At 38.5% G+C, this 25,070-nt stretch overlaps 3 protein-coding genes across 12 annotated transcripts in view; 2 read left to right on the top strand and 1 right to left on the bottom strand.

Annotated features, from left to right (window-relative positions):
- ube3b (ubiquitin protein ligase E3B) overlaps positions 1–11,820 on the top strand; it is a 22,724-nt gene extending 10,904 nt beyond the window's left edge. For 3 of the 4 annotated variants that reach the window (XM_053674382.1, XM_053674380.1, XM_053674381.1), the window contains exons 12-27: positions 3,942–4,119; positions 4,516–4,685; positions 4,827–4,994; positions 5,427–5,598; positions 5,707–5,825; positions 5,931–6,045; positions 6,426–6,525; positions 7,348–7,467; positions 7,645–7,821; positions 7,989–8,237; positions 8,415–8,480; positions 8,603–8,661; positions 8,765–8,947; positions 9,193–9,304; positions 9,908–10,000; positions 10,283–11,820. In XM_053674382.1, the coding sequence (XP_053530357.1) occupies positions 3,942–4,119; positions 4,516–4,685; positions 4,827–4,994; positions 5,427–5,598; positions 5,707–5,825; positions 5,931–6,045; positions 6,426–6,525; positions 7,348–7,467; positions 7,645–7,821; positions 7,989–8,237; positions 8,415–8,480; positions 8,603–8,661; positions 8,765–8,947; positions 9,193–9,304; positions 9,908–10,000; positions 10,283–10,474 (2,273 nt within the window). In that variant the 3' untranslated portion in view covers positions 10,475–11,820. The remainder of the gene's footprint in view (positions 1–3,941; positions 4,120–4,515; positions 4,686–4,826; positions 4,995–5,426; positions 5,599–5,706; positions 5,826–5,930; positions 6,046–6,425; positions 6,526–7,347; positions 7,468–7,644; positions 7,822–7,988; positions 8,238–8,414; positions 8,481–8,602; positions 8,662–8,764; positions 8,948–9,192; positions 9,305–9,907; positions 10,001–10,282) is intronic. The other variant, XR_008393217.1, reaches the window with a different exon arrangement.
- Positions 11,821–13,600: 1,780 nt separating this feature from the next.
- Positions 13,601–14,707, bottom strand: LOC128628961 (histidine-rich protein PFHRP-II-like). The gene has a single exon (XM_053674659.1). The coding sequence runs from the start codon at positions 14,705–14,707 to the stop codon at positions 13,601–13,603; it is 1,107 nt and encodes a 368-aa protein (XP_053530634.1).
- Positions 14,708–15,552: 845 nt separating this feature from the next.
- LOC108255436 (BOLA class I histocompatibility antigen, alpha chain BL3-7) overlaps positions 15,553–25,070 on the top strand; it is a 31,996-nt gene continuing 22,478 nt past the window's right edge. For 4 of the 7 annotated variants that reach the window (XR_008393216.1, XR_008393215.1, XM_053674367.1 and 1 more), the window contains exon 1: positions 15,554–15,718. Coding sequence is in view for 5 of the 7 variants with exons in the window: in XM_053674367.1 (XP_053530342.1) it covers positions 15,667–15,718 (52 nt within the window). In the remaining 2 variants the exon portion in view is untranslated. Of the gene's footprint in view, positions 15,719–25,070 lie in introns of all 7 variants that reach the window. The other 3 variants (XM_053674369.1, XM_053674370.1, XM_053674368.1) reach the window with 1 other exon arrangement.

The following is a 25,070-nucleotide window of genomic DNA, read 5'->3' as shown; positions in this document are numbered from 1 at the left end:
TGTGTGTGTGTGTGTGTGTGTGTGTGTGTGTGTGTGATAGAAAGGCTATGAGATTTTGTCATTTGTCTTTCACTCACCTCACTGACTTACACAGCATCTACAATTTCCTCCAACTTTTAATACACAGTTAATTCACACAGAATTTATAAACATGTGTATTAATATAGTGATGTTAATATTAATATAGTGATGTTAATGTTAATATAGTGATGTTAATATTAATATAGTGATGTTAATATTAATATAGTGATGTTAATGTTAATATAGTGATGTTAGTATTAATATAGTGATGTTAATATTAATATAGTGATGTTAATGTTAATATAGTGATGTTAATGTTAATATAGTGATGTTAATATTAATATAGTGATGTTAATATTAATATAGTGATGTTAATGTTAATATAGTGATGTTAATATTAATATAGTGATGTTAATGTTAATATAGTGATGTTAATATTAATATAGTGATGTTAATGTTAATATAGTGATGTTAATATAGTGATGTTAATATTAATATAGTGATGTTAATGTTAATATAGTGATGTTAATATTAATATAGTGATGTTAATGTTAATATAGTGATGTTAATGTTAATATAGTGATGTTAATGTTAATATAGTGATGTTAATATTAATATAGTGATGTTAATATTAATATAGTGATGTTAATGTTAATATAGTGATGTTAATATAGTGATGTTAATATTAATATAGTGATGTTAATATAGTGATGTAAATGTTAATATAGTGATGTAAATGTTAATATAGTGATGTTAATGTTAATATAGTGATGTTAATGTTAATATAGTGATGTTAATATTAATATAGTGATGTTATTGTTAATATAGTGATGTTAATGTTAATATAGTGATGTTAATATAGTGATGTTAATATAGTGATGTTAATATTAATATAGTGATGTTAATATAGTGATGTAAATGTTAATATAGTGATGTTAATGTTAATATAGTGATGTAAATGTTAATATAGTGATGTAAATGTTAATATAGTGATGTTAATGTTAATATAGTGATGTTAATGTTAATATAGTGATGTTAATATTAATATAGTGATGTTATTGTTAATATAGTGATGTTAATGTTAATATAGTGATGTTAATATTAATATAGTGATGTTATTGTTAATATAGTGATGTTAATGTTAATATAGTGATGTTAATATAGTGATGTTAATATAGTGATGTTAATATTAATATAGTGATGTTAATATAGTGATGTAAATGTTAATATAGTGATGTTAATGTTAATATAGTGATGTAAATGTTAATATAGTGATGTAAATGTTAATATAGTGATGTTAATGTTAATATAGTGATGTTAATGTTAATATAGTGATGTTAATATTAATATAGTGATGTTATTGTTAATATAGTGATGTTAATATTAATATAGTGATGTTAATGTTAATATAGTGATGTTAATGTTAATATAGTGATGTTAATGTTAATATAGTGATGTTAATATTAATATAGTGATGTTAATATTAATATAGTGATGTTAATGTTAATATAGTGATGTTAATATTAATATAGTGATGTTAATGTTAATATAGTGATGTTAATATTAATATAGTGATGTTAATATTAATATAGTGATGTTAATATTAATATAGTGATGTTAATGTTAATATAGTGATGTTAATGTTAATATAGTGATGTTAATATTAATATAGTGATGTTAATATAGTGATGTTAATGTTAATATAGTGATGTTAATATTAATATAGTGATGTAAATGTTAATATAGTGATGTTAATGTTAATATAGTGATGTAAATGTTAATATAGTGATGTAAATGTTAATATAGTGATGTTAATATAGTGATGTTAATATTAATATAGTGATGTTAATATAGTGATGTTAATGTTAATATAGTGATGTTAATATAGTGATGTTAATGTTAATATAGTGATGTTAATATAGTGATGTAAATGTTAATATAGTGATGTTAATATTAATATAGTGATGTTAATATAGTGATGTTAATGTTAATATAGTGATGTTAATATAGTGATGTAAATGTTAATATAGTGATGTTAATGTTAATATAGTGATGTAAATGTTAATATAGTGATGTTAATATAGTGATGTTAATATAGTGATGTAAATGTTAATATAGTGATGTTAATATAGTGATGTTAATGTTAATATAGTGATGTAAATGTTAATATAGTGATGTTAATATAGTGATGTTAATGTTAATATAGTGATGTAAATGTTAATATAGTGATGTTAATATTAATATAGTGATGTAAATGTTAATATAGTGATGTAAATGTTAATATAGTGATGTTAATGTTAATATAGTGATGTTAATATTAATATAGTGATGTTAATGTTAATATAGTGATGTTAATATTAATATAGTGATGTTAATATTAATATAGTGATGTTAATATAGTGATGTTAATATTAATATAGTGATGTAAATGTTAATATAGTGATGTAAATGTTAATATAGTGATGTAAATGTTAATATAGTGATGTAAATGTTAATATAGTGATGTTAATATTAATATAGTGATGTTAATGTTAATATAGTGATGTTAATATTAATATAGTGATGTTAATATTAATATAGTGATGTTAATATTAATATAGTGATGTTAATATAGTGATGTTAATATTAATATAGTGATGTAAATGTTAATATAGTGATGTAAATGTTAATATAGTGATGTTAATGTTAATATAGTGATGTTAATATTAATATAGTGATGTTAATATAGTGATGTAAATGTTAATATAGTGATGTAAATGTTAATATAGTGATGTTAATGTTAATATAGTGATGTTAATGTTAATATAGTGATGTTAATATTAATATAGTGATGTTATTGTTAATATAGTGATGTTAATGTTAATATAGTGATGTTAATATAGTGATGTTAATGTTAATATAGTGATGTTAATATAGTGATGTAAATGTTAATATAGTGATGTAAATGTTAATATAGTGATGTTAATGTTAATATAGTGATGTTAATGTTAATATAGTGATGTTAATGTTAATATAGTGATGTTAATATTAATATAGTGATGTTATTGTTAATATAGTGATGTTAATGTTAATATAGTGATGTTAATATAGTGATGTTAATGTTAATATAGTGATGTTAATATAGTGATGTAAATGTTAATATAGTGATGTTAATGTTAATATAGTGATGTAAATGTTAATATAGTGATGTTAATGTTAATATAGTGATGTTAATATTAATATAGTGATGTTAATGTTAATATAGTGATGTTAATGTTAATATAGTGATGTTAATATAGTGATGTTAATATAGTGATGTTAATGTTAATATAGTGATGTTAATATTAATATAGTGATGTTAATGTTAATATAGTGATGTTAATATAGTGATGTTAATATAGTGATGTTAATGTTAATATAGTGATGTTAATATAGTGATGTTAATATAGTGATGTTAATGTTAATATAGTGATGTTAATATAGTGATGTTAATATTAATATAGTGATGTAAATGTTAATATAGTGATGTTAATGTTAATATAGTGATGTTAATATTAATATAGTGATGTTAATGTTAATATAGTGATGTTAATGTTAATATAGTGATGTTAATATAGTGATGTTAATATAGTGATGTTAATGTTAATATAGTGATGTTAATGTTAATATAGTGATGTTAATGTTAATATAGTGATGTTAATGTTAATATAGTGATGTAAATGTTAATATAGTGATGTTAATGTTAATATAGTGATGTTAATGTTAAAGTTTTTATATATTCAGAATGCCAGAAGTGAAAAGGGCCTGCTAATGTAATTCCTGTTTGTATTTGGGGTTTCATGCTTTAGTTTTTGAATTAGATTTTAATTAGCTACATTAGTGTCTGTATTAACCCTTATATGTGTGTGTGTGTGTGTGTGTGTATGTGTGTGTGTGCGTAGGTAACCTGATACAGCTGGGTTACCTGAACGTGAAGGTGTTGGAGCAGGAGGCCGGTCACTTTGTGAGAGATCTGACAGACATGATGTCCTACTGCCAGAGATACGTCTCTCAGAAAAAGTCCAACCTCACACACTGGCACCCGGTGCTGGGCTGGTTCTCCCAGACTGTCGACTACGGGTACTCTCACACACACACACACACACACACACACACACACACACACACACACACACACACTCCTACACTCTCCCATTCTGTAATTAACTGTCATGCTACAAAACCAAAACAGTCACCAGGACCAGGTCCGTCTGAAACCTAATAATACACTCGTTATTATATTAAGTTTAATTCATCACTTAATAACAACGCTCCATTTCTATAAACAGTTTTACACTAGTAATGTTTAATAGTAGCTCACAGTCTTACATCGTTTCAGTATTGCCCAAAATATCAATATACTAAGACGCATTCGATATGTATACATAATATATAGTGAGATCAGCGTTGGTGTGGAGTGTTTCTTTATGTGGAGTGTTTATTTGAAGCTTTATATTCTATTTTGAATGAACTCAGGCTGAACGAGTCGATGCCGCTGGTGACGAGGCAGCTGCAGTGTCTTTGGGGCGTTCCTGTGATCTGCACGCTCTTCTGTGACGTCCTCAGCAAAAAACTGGAGGGGCAAGAGCCCGCCCCTCTTCCTCCTCCTCAGCCAACCGCAGCTCAGAACAACCTGCCTGTCAAAAGTGCGTGCCGACTTACATCTTTATACACAAAGATGTCTTCTCATACTTCTCGAAATGTTGTGTCTGAAGTGGAGAGCGCTCGATGAAACAGGATACTGTTTATAAATGCTGAGGTTTTATTTTCCCTTCTGTTCCATTCAGATCTGTTTAAGCGAGCGTTCCAGAAGTCGGCGTCGGTCCGGAACATTCTGAAGCCGGTCGGGGGGAAGAGGGTGGACTCGGCCGAGGTGCAGAAAGTGTGCGGCGTGTGTGTGCTGTATCAGACGGCCCTCACCACGCTCACACAGATCCGCCTGCAGATCCTCACAGGTCACCTCACTCACTCACACACACACACACACACACCACCTAAATTATTGACTGACTTCAAATAAGCACCGACAATATTAGTGAGTCCCAAACGCTCTTGTAACATCATATCTCATACACACACACACACACAGCGTACTGATATAAAAACTTCTTTCTGTATACGCTGGAAAGAACCTTTTAAGCTTTATTGTTGAAAACCTTAAACTAGTTTTGAATGCAGACTTTATGCTTAGAGGCGGGAAATATGAGCGTACTGCTCCTGTTTTATTTTCGTTATACGGCGTTTATTATAACGGCCCTGTATAAGCACTGAAACTGACACCCTTCATTTATTTTACATTAAAAAACATGTGGTTTCTTAAAGTCCTTTTTACATGTTTATCAGTATTGTAGTGTTATTGTTTAGTGTGTGTGTGTGTGTGTGTGCAGGTCTGACGTATCTGGACGAGCTGCTGCCGAAGCTGTGGGCGTTTATCTGTGAGCTCGGACCTCAGGGAGGACTCAAACTCTTCCTCGAGTGTCTCAACAACGACACGGACGAGTCCAAACAGCTGCTGGCCATGCTCATGCTCTTCTGTGACTGCTCACGACACCTAATAACGTCTGGGACTTTCTTATTTACATACCAATGCTAAAGCTGTATTTTAACTTGTGCACCAGTGTGTGTGCCTGATGTGTGTGTGTGATGAACGTTGTGCATGATTAACAGGATCCTGGATGATATCGAGGTTTACGAGGAGCAGATTTCCTTTAAGATGGAGGAGCTCATCACCATCTCGTCCTTCCTAAACACGTTTGTGTATAAAATGATCTGGGATGGCATTCTGGGTGAGCTCCCATTCTCCTCATCCGTTTCGTTTCACAGTATAGTTCAGGACCGTGTGTGTGTGTGTGTGTGTGCAGGAATGAATGTTGTGTGTGATGTGTTTGTAGAGAATGCGAAAGGGGAGAAGCTGGATCTGTTCCACAGCGTGCACGGCTGGCTGATGGTGCTGTATGAGAGAGACTGTCGCAGGAGATTCACGCCTGATGAACACTGGCTACGCAAGTGAGTCTCGCTGCTGGGATCTCGCATCAGGTTTCATTTCTGATATATATATATATATATATATATATATATATATATATATATATATATATATATATATATATATATATATATATATAAAACATCACATAAGACGTCATCATGCTCAGATAAGAAAGACACAAGTAAAGAGATGATGAAAAACTATCTTTGGTATAATTGAAGGAGTGAGTGAGTGTTCCAAGCTTTTTATGGCTAGGTCTCAAACGTCAGATTCCATATCTACAGCACCTTCTCCTTTATTTTATACTCTGATATACAGGTTTGAACGTGTTCAAGACCTTTAAAGTGCTTGATAACCATTTTGTGAATGTGTGTGTATGTCTGTGTGTGTGTATTAGGGACCTGAAGCCTAGTCTGCTGTTCCAAGAGCTGGACAAAGGCAAGAAGAGAACTCAGCTTCTGCTGCAGTACATCCCTCACGTCATTCCACACAAAAACGTCAGTTCCACCATAATCACACCGTACCCGGTTCACTACAGGGATTTACTTACTGTCCCCTATAGAGCTGGAGTGTTACTGGTGTCTGTCCCCTAGAGAGCTGGAGTGTTACTGGTGTCTGTCCTCTATAGAGCTGGAGTGTAACACGTGTCTGTCCTCTATAGAGCTGGAGTGTTACTGGTGTCTGTCCCCTATAGAGCTGGAGTGTAACACGTGTCTGTCCTCTATAGAGCTGGAGTGTTACTGGTGTCTGTCCTCTATAGAGCTGGAGTGTTACTCGTGTCTGTCCTCTATAGAGCTGGAGTGTTACTCGTGTCTGTCCCCTATAGAGCTGGAGTGTAACACGTGTCTGTCCTCTATAGAGCTGGAGTGTTACTCGTGTCTGTCCCCTATAGAGCTGGAGTGTTACTGGTGTCTGTCCTCTATAGAGCTGGAGTGTTACTCGTGTCTGTCCTCTATAGAGCTGGAGTGTAACACGTGTCTGTCCTCTATAGAGCTGGAGTGTAACACGTGTCTGTCCTCTATAGAGCTGGAGTATTACTTGTGTCTGTCCTCTATAGAGCTGGAGTGTTACTCGTGTCTGTCCTCTATAGAGCTGGAGTGTTACTCGTGTCTGTCCCCTATAGAGCTGGAGTGTAACACGTGTCTGTCCTCTATAGAGCTGGAGTGTTACTGGTGTCTGTCCTCTATAGAGCTGGAGTGTTACTCGTGTCTGTCCTCTATAGAGCTGGAGTGTCACTGGTGTCTGTCCTGCGCTTGTGCAGTACTGTATTCATTTATTCGGTTCTTTTCATTACACCGTCTCGCATTTTATCCACTCAGAGGGTTCTGTTGTTCCGGAACATTGTGACGAAGGAAAAGGAGACGCTGGGATTGGTCGAGACAAGCTCCGCCTCCCCGCATGTGACGCACATAACTATTCGGCGCTCTCGCATGCTCGAGGTGCGTGTGTCCCATCCAACGTCCGGTTACTTCTATTGATCAGATTTTTGTATAAAATTTGCAGCATACAACATTACAACTACATATATTTCCATTTCTTTCCATTTGTATTTCTCTCTCTCTGTCTCTCCCTCTGTCCCTCTGTCTCTCCCTCTCTCTCTCTCTCTCTCTGTGCAGGACGGGTACGACCAGTTGCGTAGGCTGCCCGTGAACTCCATTAAAGGTGTGATCCGTGTGAAGTTTGTGAATGACCTAGGGGTGGACGAGGCTGGGATCGATCAGGACGGAGTGTTTAAGGAGTTTCTGGAGGAGATCATTAAGAAGGTCTTCAACCCTGCGCTCAACCTGTTCAAGGTGCTCAACAATATTTCTCTCTTCGTCTAGCACTGCACAGTCAAATCACCAAAAATGATTCACCAAATCACCAAACAGTTCATCAGTTTCTCCCCAACACAAACCCTGGGCAGTAAGTGCATCTTCTCAGCCAGGTCCGTAATCTATCCTTTTCTTCTCCCACACAGACGACCAGTGGGAACGAGCGCCTGTACCCCTCGCCCACGTCCAGCCTCCATGAGAACCACCTGCAGCTGTTCGAGTTCGTGGGTAAGATGCTGGGTAAGGCGCTGTACGAGGGCATCGTGGTGGACGTCCCCTTCGCCTCGTTCTTCCTGAGTCAGGTGCTCGGACATCACCACAGCTCCTTCTACAGCTCCATCGACGAGCTGCCCTCACTCGACTCCGAGTTCTACAAGAACCTCACCTCCATTAAGGTTCTCTCTACAGCTCTTCCTGTTGCGTTCCTGTTCTGATTCTGTTCAGGCGCTCGGATTAAAACACTCACGCAGCGCTGATTATATACAATTATTGTGGAAGTTTTCATTTAGATGATATGAAAGACGTATAAATCGTATAAAGGCTTACGATTGGGTGTGTGGTTTGATTTGCAGCGCTACGATGGTGATGTGAGTGATCTGGGTCTGACTTTATCATACGATGAGGATGTGATGGGGCAGGTAAACAAAAACAACATTTTTCTTTCTTCCACTCTATTAGTCTCTGTTCTCTGTCTTCTTCTCGCCATTTTAATTCTTCTTTCTGTTCATCCTTATACACATTTTTATCTCTCTCCCAACAGTTAGTGTGTCATGAGTTGATTCCGGGTGGAAAGACCATTTCTGTTAGTAATGAAAACAAGTGAGTCCTTCACGCTTCTGTATGGAGTAAACAGCATTAGTGCCAAGTGTGCTGTTTTAAAAATGCTGCTTAAAATATATCTTCACTCTCTCCTTCTCTCCAGGATCAGCTACATCCACCTGATGGCACATTTCCGAATGCACACCCAGATAAAGGAGCAGACGGGGGCGTTTATCCGCGGTTTCCGCAGCATCATCAACCCCGAGTGGCTGCACATGTTCTCCACCCCTGAGGTGCAGCGGCTCATCTCCGGGGACAACGCCGAGATCGATCTGGACGACCTCAAGTGCGTCTGTCCTCTCTCCCTGTCTTTACGATTGCTTCACTGTGTATTAGGTGTATTGTATGTGGAAGTACTCCAGTATCTGACCGTGTAACAGTGTCGTGGAGCTTCATACATAGTGTGTCTGTTACGCTCTGCAGTCTTTATTCTATACTCGTGCATTGCTGGAAGCTCTATAGGAAACCGTAATGTAAAGCTACTGTCGTGGTAACGCAGGGTGACGTGAATCGTTTGTGTCTGTCCTTTAGAAAGCACACTGTGTACTACGGCGGCTTCCACAGCAGCCACAGGGTGATAATCTGGCTGTGGGACATCCTGTCCAGTGACTTCACTCCTGAAGAGAGGGCCATGTTCCTCAAGGTGACCCGCCACAGCTTGCTTTTACACGTTCACGTTGTTTAGATTAGTTAGTTTTACTTGATTGATGTGTATACAGTCCCCTCCAAAAGTATCGGAACAGCAAGGCCCATTCTTTTGATTTTGCTTTACACTGAAGACATTTGCGTCTGAGAACAAAGTGGTCTCCCAATGCTTGTGCAATAAATCAGATTATTAATCATATAATTGATTTTGCTCAGCTTCAAAATGGCTTGCTTTTCTCCCGTAGACAGCTCTCTGCTCTTCATGTTGGTTTATCCTTTTTAAACAGCAAATGCAGTCTTCACAGGCAAAACCCAGGGCTCGACCTAAGAGTAGACATTCTGAGCCGTTAAACATTCAATATAACATGACACACATCTTTTGATCTCAAACCCAAATGTTTTCAGTGTTTTGCAAAAAATAATAAAGAATTATCATTGCTGTTCCAATACTTTCGGAGGGGACTGTATGCATCAGTATTGTTGATATTTGTGCAGTATGTATGTGTGAAACAGTGAATTATCCAGCAGTAAGCTCGCAGACACAAGATGAGAACTCCTAGGCCTGTTTCTTATCGTGTTTGTCCTGATGTGTTTATTTTAGTTTGTCACCAGCTGTTCCAGACCTCCTCTGTTGGGTTTCGCCTATCTCAAACCGCCTTTCTCCATCCGCTGTGTGGAAGTGTCGGACGACCAGGTCAGATCAACACCACAGATACACACACACACTCGTTTGGAATGACTGCACGCCTTTTCATATGATTCATTCATACAGTTTAGAGAGATTACAACCAGGAATGGGCAAAAATATCTGAACATGATTTTGATACATAATACAAAATACCCCCAAATATATTTTATTTAAATATTAGCTCTGTTAGTCCTCTGGTGGATAATATATATCACTGATGCTAGGTATGCTGTAGATAATACACTGTAGGTGTGTTATTGTTATATGAATGTGTGTGTGTGTGTTTAGGACACGGGGGACACTCTGGGCAGCGTGCTCCGTGGTTTCTTCACCATACGCAAGAAGGAACCAGGCGGCCGTCTGCCCACCTCCTCCACCTGCTTCAACCTGCTCAAACTGCCCAATTACAGCAAGAAGAGCATCCTCAGAGACAAACTGCGCTACGCCATCAGCATGAACACGGGCTTCGAGCTCTCCTAACACACACCTCTACATCCTCACACACACACACACACACACACACACTCAGCCAGAGACAGAGCTCATTCAGAAACCAGCAACGACGAAAGGGAAGCATATATCGAGCGAGCTTCCTGAGTTTCTGGGCATGTTCAGAGATGAGAGACTTGAACTGCAGCAGCACAGGGATTAGTCAGAACGTGTTCACTGCGTACACACACACACACACATACACACACACACTCTGAATGGAAAAGGCGAGACCTCTGTCCTACTCAGCATCTAAAGCCAAAGGATCTCTACTGGCCTTATTCACTTCCTCCTGGAGTGTGAAACTCGATCAAACCCCTCAGCAGATCTTACTCCCGCTTACACTTCAGTTTCAGAGTATCGTTCTGTCTCTCTTTGTTTCTCATCACTCGCACTCCTGGACCTTCACTTCTCATGAGCATTGGGACGGAACCCCTCACATCCGAGGGTGTGTCTGGACTCTCTCTCGCGCTCTACAGCGGAAAGCAATACGGATTCAACACAAAGCCATGAAACACACCACATGAAGGAAACACCAGCTGTTCCTGAAGCGTTACTCAGACTTTTAAGTAGATTTAAACACGCAGCTGTTTGGATCACTGCTCTTGGTTCAGATTGTGGCTCCACGTGAAAGATCTAGAAGAACAAATTTCCATGTTTCGTCACGTTCCCTAACACACACTACAGGAAGAGAGAGAGCATTTAAGTGACTTTTTTTTGCACATTATTTAAATCAAAGCAGGCTGCCTAGAGAAGTGTGTTGGATTCATTTGTTTAACAGATTTTATTGTTCTGAAATCGAGACGCGTTCACTAACTGTAAATGTACAGTGAGCTGAGAGCGACTGAATGGTTTGTTATTAAATCCCCATCATCACGACCTGACGGAAGACCGCACTGATGATCTGTAGTGCCGTGCTGCACAAACCCCCAGCAGCAGGAAACTAAACCCAGTGAAGTCTTAAACAAGCAGGTGTAGCTCCAGGTGTGTGTGACGTCCTGTCATGGGTACAATGACCTCCATAAAATCACTTCTTTTCTATTTCCTCATTATTCATTCAAGTTTTTATTTGTGTCTCTTGTTTCTTTCAGGCACGTACATGTTTTTGTGTTTAATAATTTTAACATGAAACAGTAGACACACACACACACGCATTGGTCTGCCGTGGTTTCAGAGTGTTACACTGGAAACAAGCCATATAGAAGGAGATGACGAGTCTTAAACCAGCTCAGAGACTGGACTCTAAAGGACTCTGAAGTTCTCCTCTTGCATGATGTCACTGGATGATTCAAAACTCTGGTCCTGTCACTAAATAAAAAATGAGGGCATTCTGGGTTTTTCCTTCTCTCTCTCTCTCTCAAGATTTCACGAAGCATCTAAATGATTAATTAGACGTGGTCTTAAACACGGTCCAGTAGGCGGGTGTTGGTGCATGAGCATGTTAAAGAACTGATGATGATGATGAGAGTTTTGTAAAAGGCTGAAGCGTATTTGCAGGAGCGTAATGTTTTTGTATGCGATGCTTTCCCCAGTCATTGTGCAGTGTGTGTTAGAGTCTTGTACATCAGCTGTTCCTGCACTGCTTTTTCATCTCTACATCGTACACGTCCTCCTCTTTTAATCACCGCTCTCAGTGTCTGTTATTCAGATAACAGTGGTGGAATGGGACTGATCTGGAGCAGACGGGTTCAGTTCTGACTCGCTGCATGAAGGGTTTAATATGGGGTGTAGTGAAAGGTTCCAGGTTTGGGAATCACTGTGCTGGTTCTGACTGGCTTTGAGAAGGTCTGTGTTCTGCACTCATCTGTCTGAATTCTTCCTGTTTTGTGCTTCTGTATGTGTGAATCTCATCATCCTTTCAGCAGGACCGAGCTGAGCCACGCTGCTGATCCTAACGAGCTGAACACAAGGGCTTTGGACTGCATTTTTGATCCAGATGGACTGGTGTGTGTCTGGTGATTGAACATTTCATACAAAACACACTGTAAAGAACGATTGTAAAAGCTGAAGATTACAGACCGAGCGTGACTGATTACCTTCAGACTCTAATGATGTCATAAAATCTTTTTTTTCCACTCCTTTAAAAGATTTCAGTCTTCTTCATCCCTGGTTCTGTGCTGGAGGATGTTTTTGAACTCGGTTGCGCTACAGAAACAGAAGGTCACTATAGGAATGAAGAAAGCCGCGTCATTGTAAAGTTCTGTAGTAATATTTCTGTAAAATGTAAACTTAATCAGTTCAGTCGGTTTATATTAATGCACTCGTTCTAATACGTTATCGTTACTATAGTAACCGCTCATTCACAGCGACTTTAAGTCTTGTAACGTCAGTAATTTTCTGCCATGGCAAAGTCTTTAGGACAGAGCAGTGTGTGAGGGTGAGGGCTGGTGAGACTGTTTATAGCTGCTATAACGTCATTGAAAACAGGAGTGTGTAGTGAGGGTGCACTTACTTTTCCTAACTATAATTGTTGAAATGATATTTTCTTAATAATTATTGCGAAACCTTCAAGTTATTTCATAACCACATCGACATGTACGTTAAGTAATTAACGGGGAAACCATCATTAATCATCTTAAAGAGTGAAAATGTCATGATAGAGGTGGACATGAGGCTTGTTGGTGACTGATGATGGTGAAGCCAGTAGATGGAGCTGTTTTCCACTTTAACATATCAAAAGTGTTTGTTTATTGGGAACTCCAGGGACTTTCCACACAGTACTGACACACAGCAAGGACTTTCACTCAGAGAGACATACAGCCAGAGATCTGACTTTATACTGAAATGGAGAGGAGATAAAGCATAAAAATTTGAAGATATTTAGTTAGACTGTAGTTTAATTGTTATAATAAGGCTTATTTATAATCAGTAAAGATTGAAGCACACACATCATGCGAGGACAGTTTCAGTACTGTGCGTGTGAGTATTCTCCTACTGAGTCAAACATAAACAGGAGTCAGTTTGAAGCGTCTCTATTCAGCTCAATCATCTCATGTCCTCACCTGAACCCACCTCGCTCTTGACACAAACACACACACTCACTTCTTTAGTTTCACTTTCTTTCACCAGTAAATCCTAAGCAACTCTGACAAATGCTATTTTACTGCAGACAGGTTTTTAGTTTCTTGCTATACTACATTTTTCTCTAGTGGTGTAGGAGGTGTGTGTAGTGGTGTAGGAGGCATGTGTAGCGGTGAAGGAGGCGTGTGTATAGGTGTAGGAGGCGTGCGTATAGGTGTAGGAGGCGTGTTTAACAGTGTAGGAGACGTGTGTAGCCGTGTAGGAGGCGTGTGTAGCCGTGTAGGAGGCGTGTGTAGCGGTGAAGGAGGCGTGTGTATAGGTGTAGGAGGCGTGTGTATAGGTGTAGGAGGCGTGTGTAGCCGTGTAGGAGGCGTGTGTAATGGTGTAGGAGGCGTGTGTATAGGTGTAGGAGGCGTGTGTATAGGTGTAGGAGGCGTGTGTAACGGTGTAGGAGACGTGTGTAGCCGTGTAGGAGGCGTGTGTAGCGGTGAAGGAGGCATGTGTAGCCATGTAGGAGGCGTGTGTAGCGGTGAAGGAGGCGTGTGTATAGGTGTAGGAGGCGTGTGTAACGGTGTAGGAGACGTGTGTAGCCGTGTAGGAGGCGTGTGTAGCGGTGAAGGAGGCATGTGTAGCCATGTAGGAGGCGTGTGTAGCGGTGAAGGAGGCGTGTGTAACGGTGTAGGAGGCGTGTGTAACGGTGTAGGAGACGTGTGTAGCCGTGTAGGAGGCGTGTGTAGCGGTGAAGGAGGCGTGTGTAGCCGTGTAGGAGGCGTGTGTAGCGGTGAAGGAGGCGTGTGTATAGGTGTAGGAGACGTGTGTAGCCGTGTAGGAGGCGTGTGTAGCGATGAAGGAGGCGTGTGTATAGGTGTAGGAGACGTGTGTAGTGGTGAAGGAGGCGTGTGTATAGGTGTAGGAGGCGTGTGTAGCGGTGAAGGAGGCGTGTGTAGCGGTGAAGGAGGCGTGTGTATAGGTGTAGGAGACGTGTGTAGCCGTGTAGGAGGCGTGTGTAGCGGTGAAGGAGGCGTGTGTATAGGTGTAGGAGACGTGTGTAGTGGTGAAGGAGGCGTGTGTATAGGTGTAGGAGGCGTGTGTAGCGGTGAAGGAGGCGTGTGTAGCGGTGAAGGAGGCGTGTGTATAGGTGTAGGATACGTGTGTAGAGGTGCCTGTGGGGAAATAATTAGGAAACAGGCCACGACTGGCCATGAAACTGCTTATCAGTCAATTGTCCAATTACTTTTGAGCTTTTGTAAATGGAGGGACTCTAAAAAATGGCTGCAAATCCTAAACAGTTATTACCATATTTTTGTTAAACCCCTTGAGTTAAATCTGAAAGTCTACACATCTATCACATCTTGGGCGGCTGTGGATCAGGTGGTAGAGCGGGTTGTCCACTAATCGTAGGGTTGGCGGTTCGATTCCCGGCCCGGGTGACTCCACATGTCGAAGTGTCCTTGAGCAAGACACTGAACCCCAAGTTGCTCCCGATAGTAAGCTAGCGCCTTGCATGGCAGCTCCTGCTACCATTGGTGTGTGAATGGGTGAATGAGAGACAGTGTAAAGCGCTTTTTAATAAAAGTGCTATATAAGTGCGCCATTTACCATTTATCTTGATTGCTTCATTTCAAATCCATTGTGGTGCTGTACAGAGACAAAATTACAAAAACTGTGTCCCTGACCAAATACTTAAAGACCTTAAAGATATACATAAAAGATATACAGTACAAAACTGCCATATTAGATTTGAAAGTTTATTATAAAGTTTTAGCTTCCCAATTGAAATGAAAAAATACCATAATAAATCCCATGTTAAAATATAGCCCATGTGTTAAAATACACACGCACACTATTCACAATTAGTCACATCTGTCCAAAATACTCAGTTAAATATACAGGAGGAACAAGATGGCGTTAATGATTCCACACAACTAAAGTATAACCTGTACTCTTCATCTTCATTCAGTAACTGGTGACGTGAATGAAATCCTTAATTCTGATTGGTCCGAGTTTCCCCGCCTACAAAAACTCTGCAGCAAAACACGAGGGAAAAGGCGGAGAAGAACATCGTCACTGAGCACTGAGACTCAGGATTTATCTGGATCTGTGTGGAGAAGAAACTATAGAGCCGAGAAATTTACATTTATACAACTTTACAGAACCGCGCAATGATGAAAATCCTGATTTTCCTCGCGTTTTGTGTTCATCTGTCTGCAGCAGGTCAGTTTACTGGCTTTATTATAACTTTATTTTATTATCACTTTATTCTGTTAATCTGTAAATGGTGATCAGTCATTAAGGCTGATTCAGTGACTTTTCTTCATTAAAAGTGTAAACAATGCATTCAAACTATTAAACACGAACAGTGTTGAGATATAAAGTAATATTCAGTAGATTCATGATTAAAATTCAGAGATAGTCCTAACAATCTGCAGTTTCTATACAGTATTTACTATAAAATCTCCACACAGCACTGAGATCACTGTTACTGAGGAGATATTCACATAAAATAATGTTATTTATTAGTTATTTATCTAAAACCTTTCCTCAAACTCATAAACAGGTGATTAGGTGATAAAACTAAATCCTTTATTTCCTTCCCTAAAGAAAAAAGGTCTAAAGAAATCTAAATAAAAGTCTAAAGAAATAAATAAACAAATGTGATTTGAGTTTTAATAATCTGTTAGCTTTGTCTTTGCTTGTAAAACCAACCCCCTAATGAAAGCACTGAATTATTATGAAATCACAAACATTTCTTAGAGCTCATAAAACTTGTTCAATAACTGGTCGAGTGTAGATACTAACTGTGAACCTCAATATCTCCATAACTATCAGTGTTTATTATGAAACACTAATAAACAGGAGGACAACAAGTTACTTTCATTTCTAACATGCAGCAGCTGTGTTTACCTGGTTACTGATGACGTGCTACACTGGGGGCGTGGCTTATTGACTGACAGGTGCGAGGGTAGACACGTTGTTGTGTTTGTTTAAAGGAGGAAACTTTTCAGATTGAAATCATTGATGTGATTTTTTATAATTGTTCTGTGTATCATTTGGATGTGAGATTCAGTACCAACAGAAACCATGAGAACAATCACCATCAGTAGATCTAAACAACTAATCACTAGATCTAAATAACTAAACAAAAGAGAGTTTAGTAAAGTTTTAAATGAACTGATATTGGAACTCTAAACAAACGTAAGGTGTTTGTCTCTTTCTCTATAAAAACTAAACAGCCAATGAAAGTAAACAGATCAATTTTAGCCGTGGAGTGATGTCCTACATGTACACGCCACACCCTCTTCCCTCTGGTCACACCTTACTGCTCTTTCCCTGCCTCCGCATCAAAAAGTGGACAAACGTCTCAGCTAAAAGATGAGAGATGCAAAAGGAGAGGGGGAATAAAAACAAAAACAATAGATGTAACTCAAGAGGAAGATCAAATGAAAGCAAAAATTTGGTCGATTTTCTTCCCTCTATTCTTTGTATTTGTTTGGAATATTAAAATATATATTTGCAAGTTGGTGAAGCATCGTCTGTGCAATACTTACATTTTTTAAATCACTTTTTTCACCTTATTAGAAAATCTGCTAGCTCATCCTTAATGATGCATGCGTGTGAGTGCAGTAACACACTCCACCAGTAGGGGGATTTAAATCTCATCTAAATACATCACAAGTGTTTGGTGGAATTTGAGGGGATTTTACACACACACACACACACACACTTTATACTTAACTTTCTAAAGCTAATAAGCGAAAGCACACATATATCACTGTATTGTGTGTGTGTGTGTGTGTGTACTGTAACGCTAACCTCATCTCCCAGTGTATTACGGATATTTTTTATAAGCACAATGTCTTAACTTTTTAAATACATTTTATTCAGCAATGATTAAACAGTCCTAATGTTGTTAAGTCAAATCGTTTCCTTTGTTCTTTTTTTTAAACATTGAATTTTTTAAATGGCATTTTGGTTACATTTATTTCTGCCATGTAAAGCTGTATGAATAACACTGACAGCACATCATTAACCCCTTTATTCAGTGTTTTACTACAAAGACAAAGACTTTATTAATGTCAAAAAGGTTAACATGCTGCCTATGAAATAAAATACTCTTAAATACTGTAAAAACCCAAACTGGATTCGTTATAACACTCAGATTATTTTAATTTCTGATGATTAGAAGTCCACAATCTCTGAGTGAATAATGAAGTGTTTTGGCTGTTATTAGACATTTAAAGAACATGATAACAACAAACAGCATTTTCACGTTTGATAGTGTGTCTCGTTAATGAAATGAGGTGAGAGATAAACCAGAGAGGAAATCCACATAAGAACATTTAAAATTGATTTATAGTCTGGCAGATCCAGTTTTTCCCATCACTATGCTATTTTTGGTTTATAATCTGCGCTTGTCATTTCTTCCCAGTACCTGGTGATGCAGTGTGTTATTCTGTGCTGCTATAGAAAGAGACTCCACACCAAATATAACACTATAATAGCGTCTGAACTAAATGAGCTGAATGTTTATCTCTATATCTCTTATTTTCTTTATAATTCGCATTTAAATAACAAAAAAACCAAGTGAACATTACAACAGAAAGAGACACACAATCCTGCGTAGTAACGTGTGACAGAAGTGTGATACGGAGCAGACGACAGGAGGATAGGGCATGATATTATCTCAGTAAAACTGATCACCTGGAGTGATTTTTAATATCAACAAAGGAACCAAGTCACCAAATCACTGTTTTGATTATAATTGTTTAAACCTGTATAAATGTGAGTATTAAAGCCTATGTGATCTCCAATCATAGCAGATAGTGATCAGATCTGCCATTAGAATTATAATAAAATTATCTCAACTGCACAAACAACGTGTAATCAGGGATTTTTTTTTACTGTTAGCTCGTGATGAAACACATTTGATTCAATAAAGTAGAGGATTTCTGTTCTCCCTGAGCTTCCAGAGTGAAGACAAGGCCATGGTGTTTGTAATACTGTGTCTGTAAATACTGACAGCTTCCAGACTCTACGAACATGAGAGTGTCAGACGTTATGTACAGAACTGGTATACAGAATACGTCCAATGACAACCAGACTACAAACACATTACCTGGTCAGAATTGTTCCTACTTTTGCATGGAAACATTTAAGAGAATATTCTCCTACAGAATCAGTTATCTTATTCATCAGCACATAATAAGTGCATAAAATATGGCACTTTCTTTTCCCACCTCTTAACAAGGGGTTCAACAGTTATGAGCAGGTTTACTAACCTGTGAATTGTAATGAGGGGTTTAGACAAATCTTCTTGGAGTCTGTTAGGACAAAGTCATTTACTCATCAATAAAGTTTGGTCAAAATGCGTTATGCTGTTGTTGAGATGTCCTCACTTCCTGTTGGGCAACTTCACCATCAAAGTCATTTGAGCATTATGGACAAGCCATTCGTCATATAAAAATCTGAGAAACAACTGTTGTTTGGGATGATCTCCTGATACTGGTCTCCTCTTCACAATTGCATGGTTATATGGCAATTTTTGGTAGAAGAATCTAAAACATTTTCAAAATGGCCAACTTGCTGTTTGAGAAATTACAATACCTTAGATCACCAACACTCGGAAACTTCTAGAGAATCAGTAGGAATAAGAATCTTGAGTTACTGTTTAATTGTTCAAAACTTATGAGCAATTTATAAAAATTGTTAATTATAGCACCATCTAGAGGTGAAGATAGACAAATCTTCTGGGAGACCCTTAGTGTGAGGTCTTTCAGTTCACTCAAGTTTGGTCAGAATACTTCACAGCGTTGCTGAGATATTCCTTCACTCACTGTTTGGTGGCTTTGTCATCAGATTTGTTTTGTGTTCCGGACAAACTGTTCCTTATAGCAAAAATCAAAGAAACAAGGTTTTTTTTTTTTTTTTTTTTTTTACAGGAGAGTCTCCTGATGCTGTGATTCTAATTTAGTGATGATTGGACAAACTTTTCAAGAGAAGAAGAGAAAAAACTTTTTGAAAAAATTTGAAATTTCCTAAAAAAAAAAAAAAGACCCAATATGGTGGAAGTTTTGGCTTCCCTTGAACTCGTCTTGCCTGAAAGAATCACAGGAAAGTGGAATCGCATTCTACAACATTCTGTTGTGGACTTATTATCGTAAACATATATTTTACATGTTCAAATTTGCTCTATTGGTGGCGCTAGAGGACTTGAGTGTTGACCACCAAAATTGCTGTGAAGGTAGCTGAGACTCTATTAAATATTGAAATTTGGCCCAGTGATAATCAGATCAGACTCAGAATTCTGTGATATTAGGAATATGAACAGAATTGAAGTAGTTTTAATATGATTATTATTTGTGTAAAAGTTTATATTTTATATGTGGTGAGTTATTAAAACAGTATAGTAGGGGTTCGAATTCGGAGTTCGATGGAGTAGGACGCGAACTTGGAGTCTCCTGCTGATTTCGATTAAAACTGTAATTAATTAGGGCTTTTTGGTCATATAATATATTTTGACTTATTCTACTTCTTTTCCTTGTTTGCACTTTTAACTTTGTGGCTCATTAAAATGTCTGGAAATAGCATGAAAACCCATGGTAGTATTCAGACACAACTGAGGGCTAGGGTGCGCGCCGCAAGCGAGCCCCCTTCTCCCTCTGAATCCGCGTCCACATTGCCGAGCAGTGACCCTGACTTCGCTGCACTAAAGCTTGAGCTGCTGGCTTCACTGAGGAAGGCATTGCCGATATTTTTAAAAAGGAGTTTCAGGCGATGTTCAGGGAAGCGCTGTCTACTATCCAGCTTGACCTGCAGGCCGTGAAAACACAGCTGGCTGGTGATAAAGTTGCTACCGAGGCTACCATATCAACACTGAAAGTACTGTTGGGGAAATGGAGCACGCGCTCTCCGGCTGCACCGATGACATAGTTCATGAAGATTACTATGCGACTGTGACTCAATTAGAGAATAAATGTGAGGATTTGGAGTCGAGGTCACGGCGCAATAGCGTTAGGATAGTGGGAGTTCCAGAGTGTGCCGACACCTGTACAACTGCTGCTGTAGCGGCCTTGTTAAAAGAGGCGTTTGGTCTGGAGAAGGAGCCGGTTCTGGACCGGTCCCACCAGACCCTTCAGCCGAAGCCCAAGCCTGGTGAACGACCACGAGTTATTGTGTGCAGATTCCACTATCACAGTGACTGTGTTGATATTTAACGCTGTGTGAGAGAGATTAAAGTGAGGGATCTGACCATCTCCGTTTTCCCTGACTCCATAGCCAAGATGAGGTTCGGCGTCAACTTCGTGGTATTGAGGGCGCTCGCTATGGAATACTTCACCCAGCTCGGCTTCGCATTACATATAACGGTGTTCAGAAGGACTTTATTTCAGTGGAGGAAGCAGGAGACTACGTTAAACTCTTGATATCGGGGTGAACTGCATCACCTATATAGTGGAGTATTTCTTTACTTTTCTTTTATTCTTTTTTTGCAGTCGGCCTTCCAGCTCTAACATTATATTTGTTAATGTGCGCAGACTATTTATCAGATTTGAAGTCAGTAGGGGTCTTTTCTCTTACTGGAACTTTTTTTGTTTAGGTAATTTTGTTTGTTAGTTCGGCTTACTCTTTGAGTTGTTTTCACATTGTGGACAACTCTTGGTGGGAAACACTGCTGTCTCCCTTTTTTATGGAGACTTTGGGTGTGTATTTGGGGGGAGGGGGTTGGGGGTAGGTCCCACTTCGGCTCTAATTGGCTATTTATATTTCTCTGGTTTACTTTATTTAAATGGTTAGTAGTCATATGGATCCCAGCATAGCTGGGACAGACACGCCTTTAAGATTTATTAGTTGGAACGTCAGACGTATGGGTAATCCTGTCAAAAGATCTAAGGTTTTTACACATTTGAAATGTTTAAACTCCGATATAGTATTTTTACAGGAGACGCACCTACGTATTAAAGCTCATCAAAGGTTACACTGTCCTTGGGTGAGTCAAGTCTTCCACTCGAACTTTAATTCGAAAGCAAGAGGGGTCGCTATTTTAATTGACAAAAGGTCACAGTTTTCGTCCACTAACATTATCACTGATGTGAACGGTAGATATATTATAGTTGCTGGTACTCTGATGCAAAGACAGGTGTTGTTGGTAAACGTACACGCTCCAAACTTTGATGATGTGGAATTTGCTAATAGATTGTTGAGCAATCTCCCTTTTTAAATACTCACCTGTAGATTTTCGGTGGAGATTTAAACTGTGTAATTCACCAAAACTTTGATCGGTCTAATCCCCGTACTCTGAATCAATCTGCTATGTCTAAAACATTTTCCGATTTTATGGGTCAGAACGGTCTCGTTGATCCCTGGAGATCCCGTAACTCTGCTCTTAAAAAGTTTTCTTTCTTCTCCCAGGTGCTATCCTATTGAAATCCTATTCGAGGATTGATTATTTTTTATAGACAGCACTCTTGATTCTTGTGTAGTTTCTTCTGACTATTTGGGTATTGTAATTTCTGACCATGCGATCATGAATTAGATATTCATCTTTCTATTTATAAACGTAGCCCACCGCCTTGGAGATTTAATTCTCTTCTTTTAGCAGACAGTGAATTCTGTGAGTTCATTTCTACTTCTATGGATGACTTTCTTTTCTTCAGTCAGAATGACTCCACCTCTTATTCATTGTTATGGGAGACACTTAAATCCTATATCAGAGGGCAGATTATTTCTTACTCCACTCTCTGTAATTTAAAGCGCACTGCTAGGGTTAATGAACTTACATCTGCGATCAGTAGTCTCGATCAAAGATGTGCGTTGAACCCCTCTCCAGAACTTCTTAAACAGCGAATCGACTTACAGGCAGAATTCAATCTTATTTCAACTAAAGAGGCGGAACGCTTGTTGTTACGTACTCCTGGTTCATATTATGAACATGGCGACGAGCCGAGTCGTTTACTGGCACGTCAGCTATGGTGACAGGCCGCTTCCCGTCTCATACCTAGTGTTAAAAACACTCATAATATCGTCACTACAGAGCCCATGGAAATTAATGCTACTTTTAAATCGTTCTACTCTTCGCTTTATAAGTCCGAATTTCCTACAGACGATATTAAAGTGAATGCATTTCTTCAAGACCTTTGTAACCCTGTTATTGATTCGAATACTGCCATGCAACTGGACTCCCCACTCTCTCTTGAAGAAATTTGAATTCAGTTAAAACTATGCAATCTAACAAAGCTCCTGGCCCGGACGGGTTTCCAGTTGAATTTTTTTTAAATGTTTATTGGAAAATTAGTTCCACTGCTTTTGGCTATGTTCAACAAATCTTTGGAATGTGTCTTTGCCTCCAACATTGACACAAGCCACGATAGTTCTGCTTCTTAAGGAGGGTAAGGATCCAACCTCCTGTGGTTCTTATAGGCCGCTGTCTCTGCTTAATGCAGATGTAAAGGTGTTGGTGAAAGTAATGGCATCTCGTTTAGAGAATATACTCCCTTATATCTGAAGAGCAGAAGGGTTTTATAAAGGGACGTCAATTGTTTTTTAGTACCCGTACGCTCTTTAATATAATTTATTCAAAGCATTCGGCTGTACTCCCTGAGATTGTGATTTCATTAGATGCTGAAAAAGCATTTGATAGGGTTGAGTGGGAGTATTTGTTTGCAGTCTTGAGGAAGTTCGGATTTGGGGATAAGTTTATTTCTTGGATTAGCCTCCTTTACTCAACCCCTAATGCCAGGGTTCAGACAAACGATATTTATTCGTATTATTTTGCTCTCGGACGAGGGTGTCGTCAAGGTTGTCCTTTATCCCCTCTGCTTTTTGCTGTCGCTATCGAACCTCTGTCTATCGCATTAAGATCTTCTCCCTTGTTTAAAGGAATAGTTCTATACGGTGTAGAATACAAATTGTCGCTATATGCTGATGATTTGTTATTGTATGTAACCGATCCTATTGCCTCTATGCCAGCTGTCTTGGGTGTTCTGGAGGCCTTCGATGTTGTCTCTGTTTATGAATTAAATTTAGATAAAAGCGACTGTTTTCCTGTGAATATATTACAGAAATGAATATATTACCGAAGTTTCTTTTCTTGTTCCAGCAAGTGCCTCTTTCTCTGCCAAAATCATTCTTCGATTCATTGGATAAGATAATTAGTACATTTATTTGGGGAGGGAAGCCACCAAGGGTTAATAAATCTTTATTGCAGTGATGTAGACTTAGTGGAGGACTTGCATTACCCAATTTTCAATTCTATTACTGGGCTGCGCACATTCATAAACTCTGCTACTGGGTTAAATCTCCTGGATCTTCTTGGTCTAAATTGGAACTATTGTCGTGTAGGGAATCCTCTTTACCTGCTTTGCTTTACTCCTCTTTACCTACAAAACTCTCCCTATATACTGATAATCTAGTTTTCCTCAACACACTTATGACTTATGGTATCAATTTAGACGGCGCTTTAAAATTGTAGGTGCATCCTCTTTGTGTCCTTTAGTCAACAACCATCTATTTCCTCCATCGTGTTTGGACTCCACATTCTCAGTGTGGGATGACAAGGGTATTGAAGAAGTTAGAAATCTGTATCACGAAGGTGTGTTCGATAGCTTTGCCAATCTGGCCTCCACTTATGACCTCCCTGTGACTCATTTCTTTCGGTATTTTCAAATTCGGAATTTCGTTTCTAGATGTTTTCCTGATTTCCCCTCTGCGCCTCCTGAACAGGCTTGGGAAAGCTTGTTTTCAAACAATCCACATCAGAGAGGAATGATTTCTAGGATTTATGATTTCATTCTGGCGTTAGGTAGTGAGTCGTGTAACAAAGTTAGGAATGCGTGGGAAACGGAGTTAGGAGTACAGATAAGTGAGGGGTGTTGGGAACGTGCTATAGGGAGGGTACAGTCTACCACTTCCTGTGCTCGTCTTGGACTTCTACAATTCAAAGTTTTAAATAGAGTCCATCTGTCCAAGTCGAGACTTTCTGTGATGTATCCGGACGTAGAGGACAAGTGTGATAAATGCCATGCTTCTCCCTGCCATCTTGGCCATAGGTTTTTCTTCTGCCCAGATCTCCATGGTTTTTGGACTGGTTTCTTTACTGTCATGTCCACTATTCTCAGGGTAGATTTAAATCCTTGTCCATTGATTGCTGTATTTGGGATTCCTGATGACTCAGTTTCACTGAACTCGATACAAAAGGATGTTTTTTCTTTCACATCCCTTATAGCAAGACGTTCCCTACTGTTGCAGTGGAAGTCTGCTAAATACCCATCTATCTCCCAGCGGCTAAAGGGCGTGATGTTTTTTCTAAAACTCGAGAAAATAAGGTATACGATGAAGGGTTGTACGGACAAGTTTTTTTTTTATAAATGGCATCCCTTTATCGTATACTTTATGGAGTTACAGACACTTCCACTTAAATTTTTGTGCCTGTTGTTGGGTCTTACAATATCTATATAACCAGCGATAGTTATTGGGTAGCCATGATGAGCCGGGGGGGCAGGGGGTGGGTTTACTTTTAATTTTGTTTTCCTTTGTTAGTATAAAAAGAAAAAAACCCTGTGAATGTTTACTG

This window comes from Ictalurus punctatus, chromosome 22 (assembly GCF_001660625.3).
Source record: "Ictalurus punctatus breed USDA103 chromosome 22, Coco_2.0, whole genome shotgun sequence".
In the NCBI taxonomy this organism is placed as follows: Eukaryota; Metazoa; Chordata; class Actinopteri; order Siluriformes; family Ictaluridae; genus Ictalurus; species Ictalurus punctatus.
Note: the sequence above shows the minus strand (reverse complement) of the source record. Positions and strands in the feature narration are given on the sequence as shown.

Bases quoted from the DNA above. Each gene is read 5' to 3' on its own strand.
- LOC128628961 (XM_053674659.1), bottom strand. From the start codon at position 14,707: ATGGCCAGTCGTGGCCTGTTTCCTAATTATTTCCCCACAGGCACCTCT.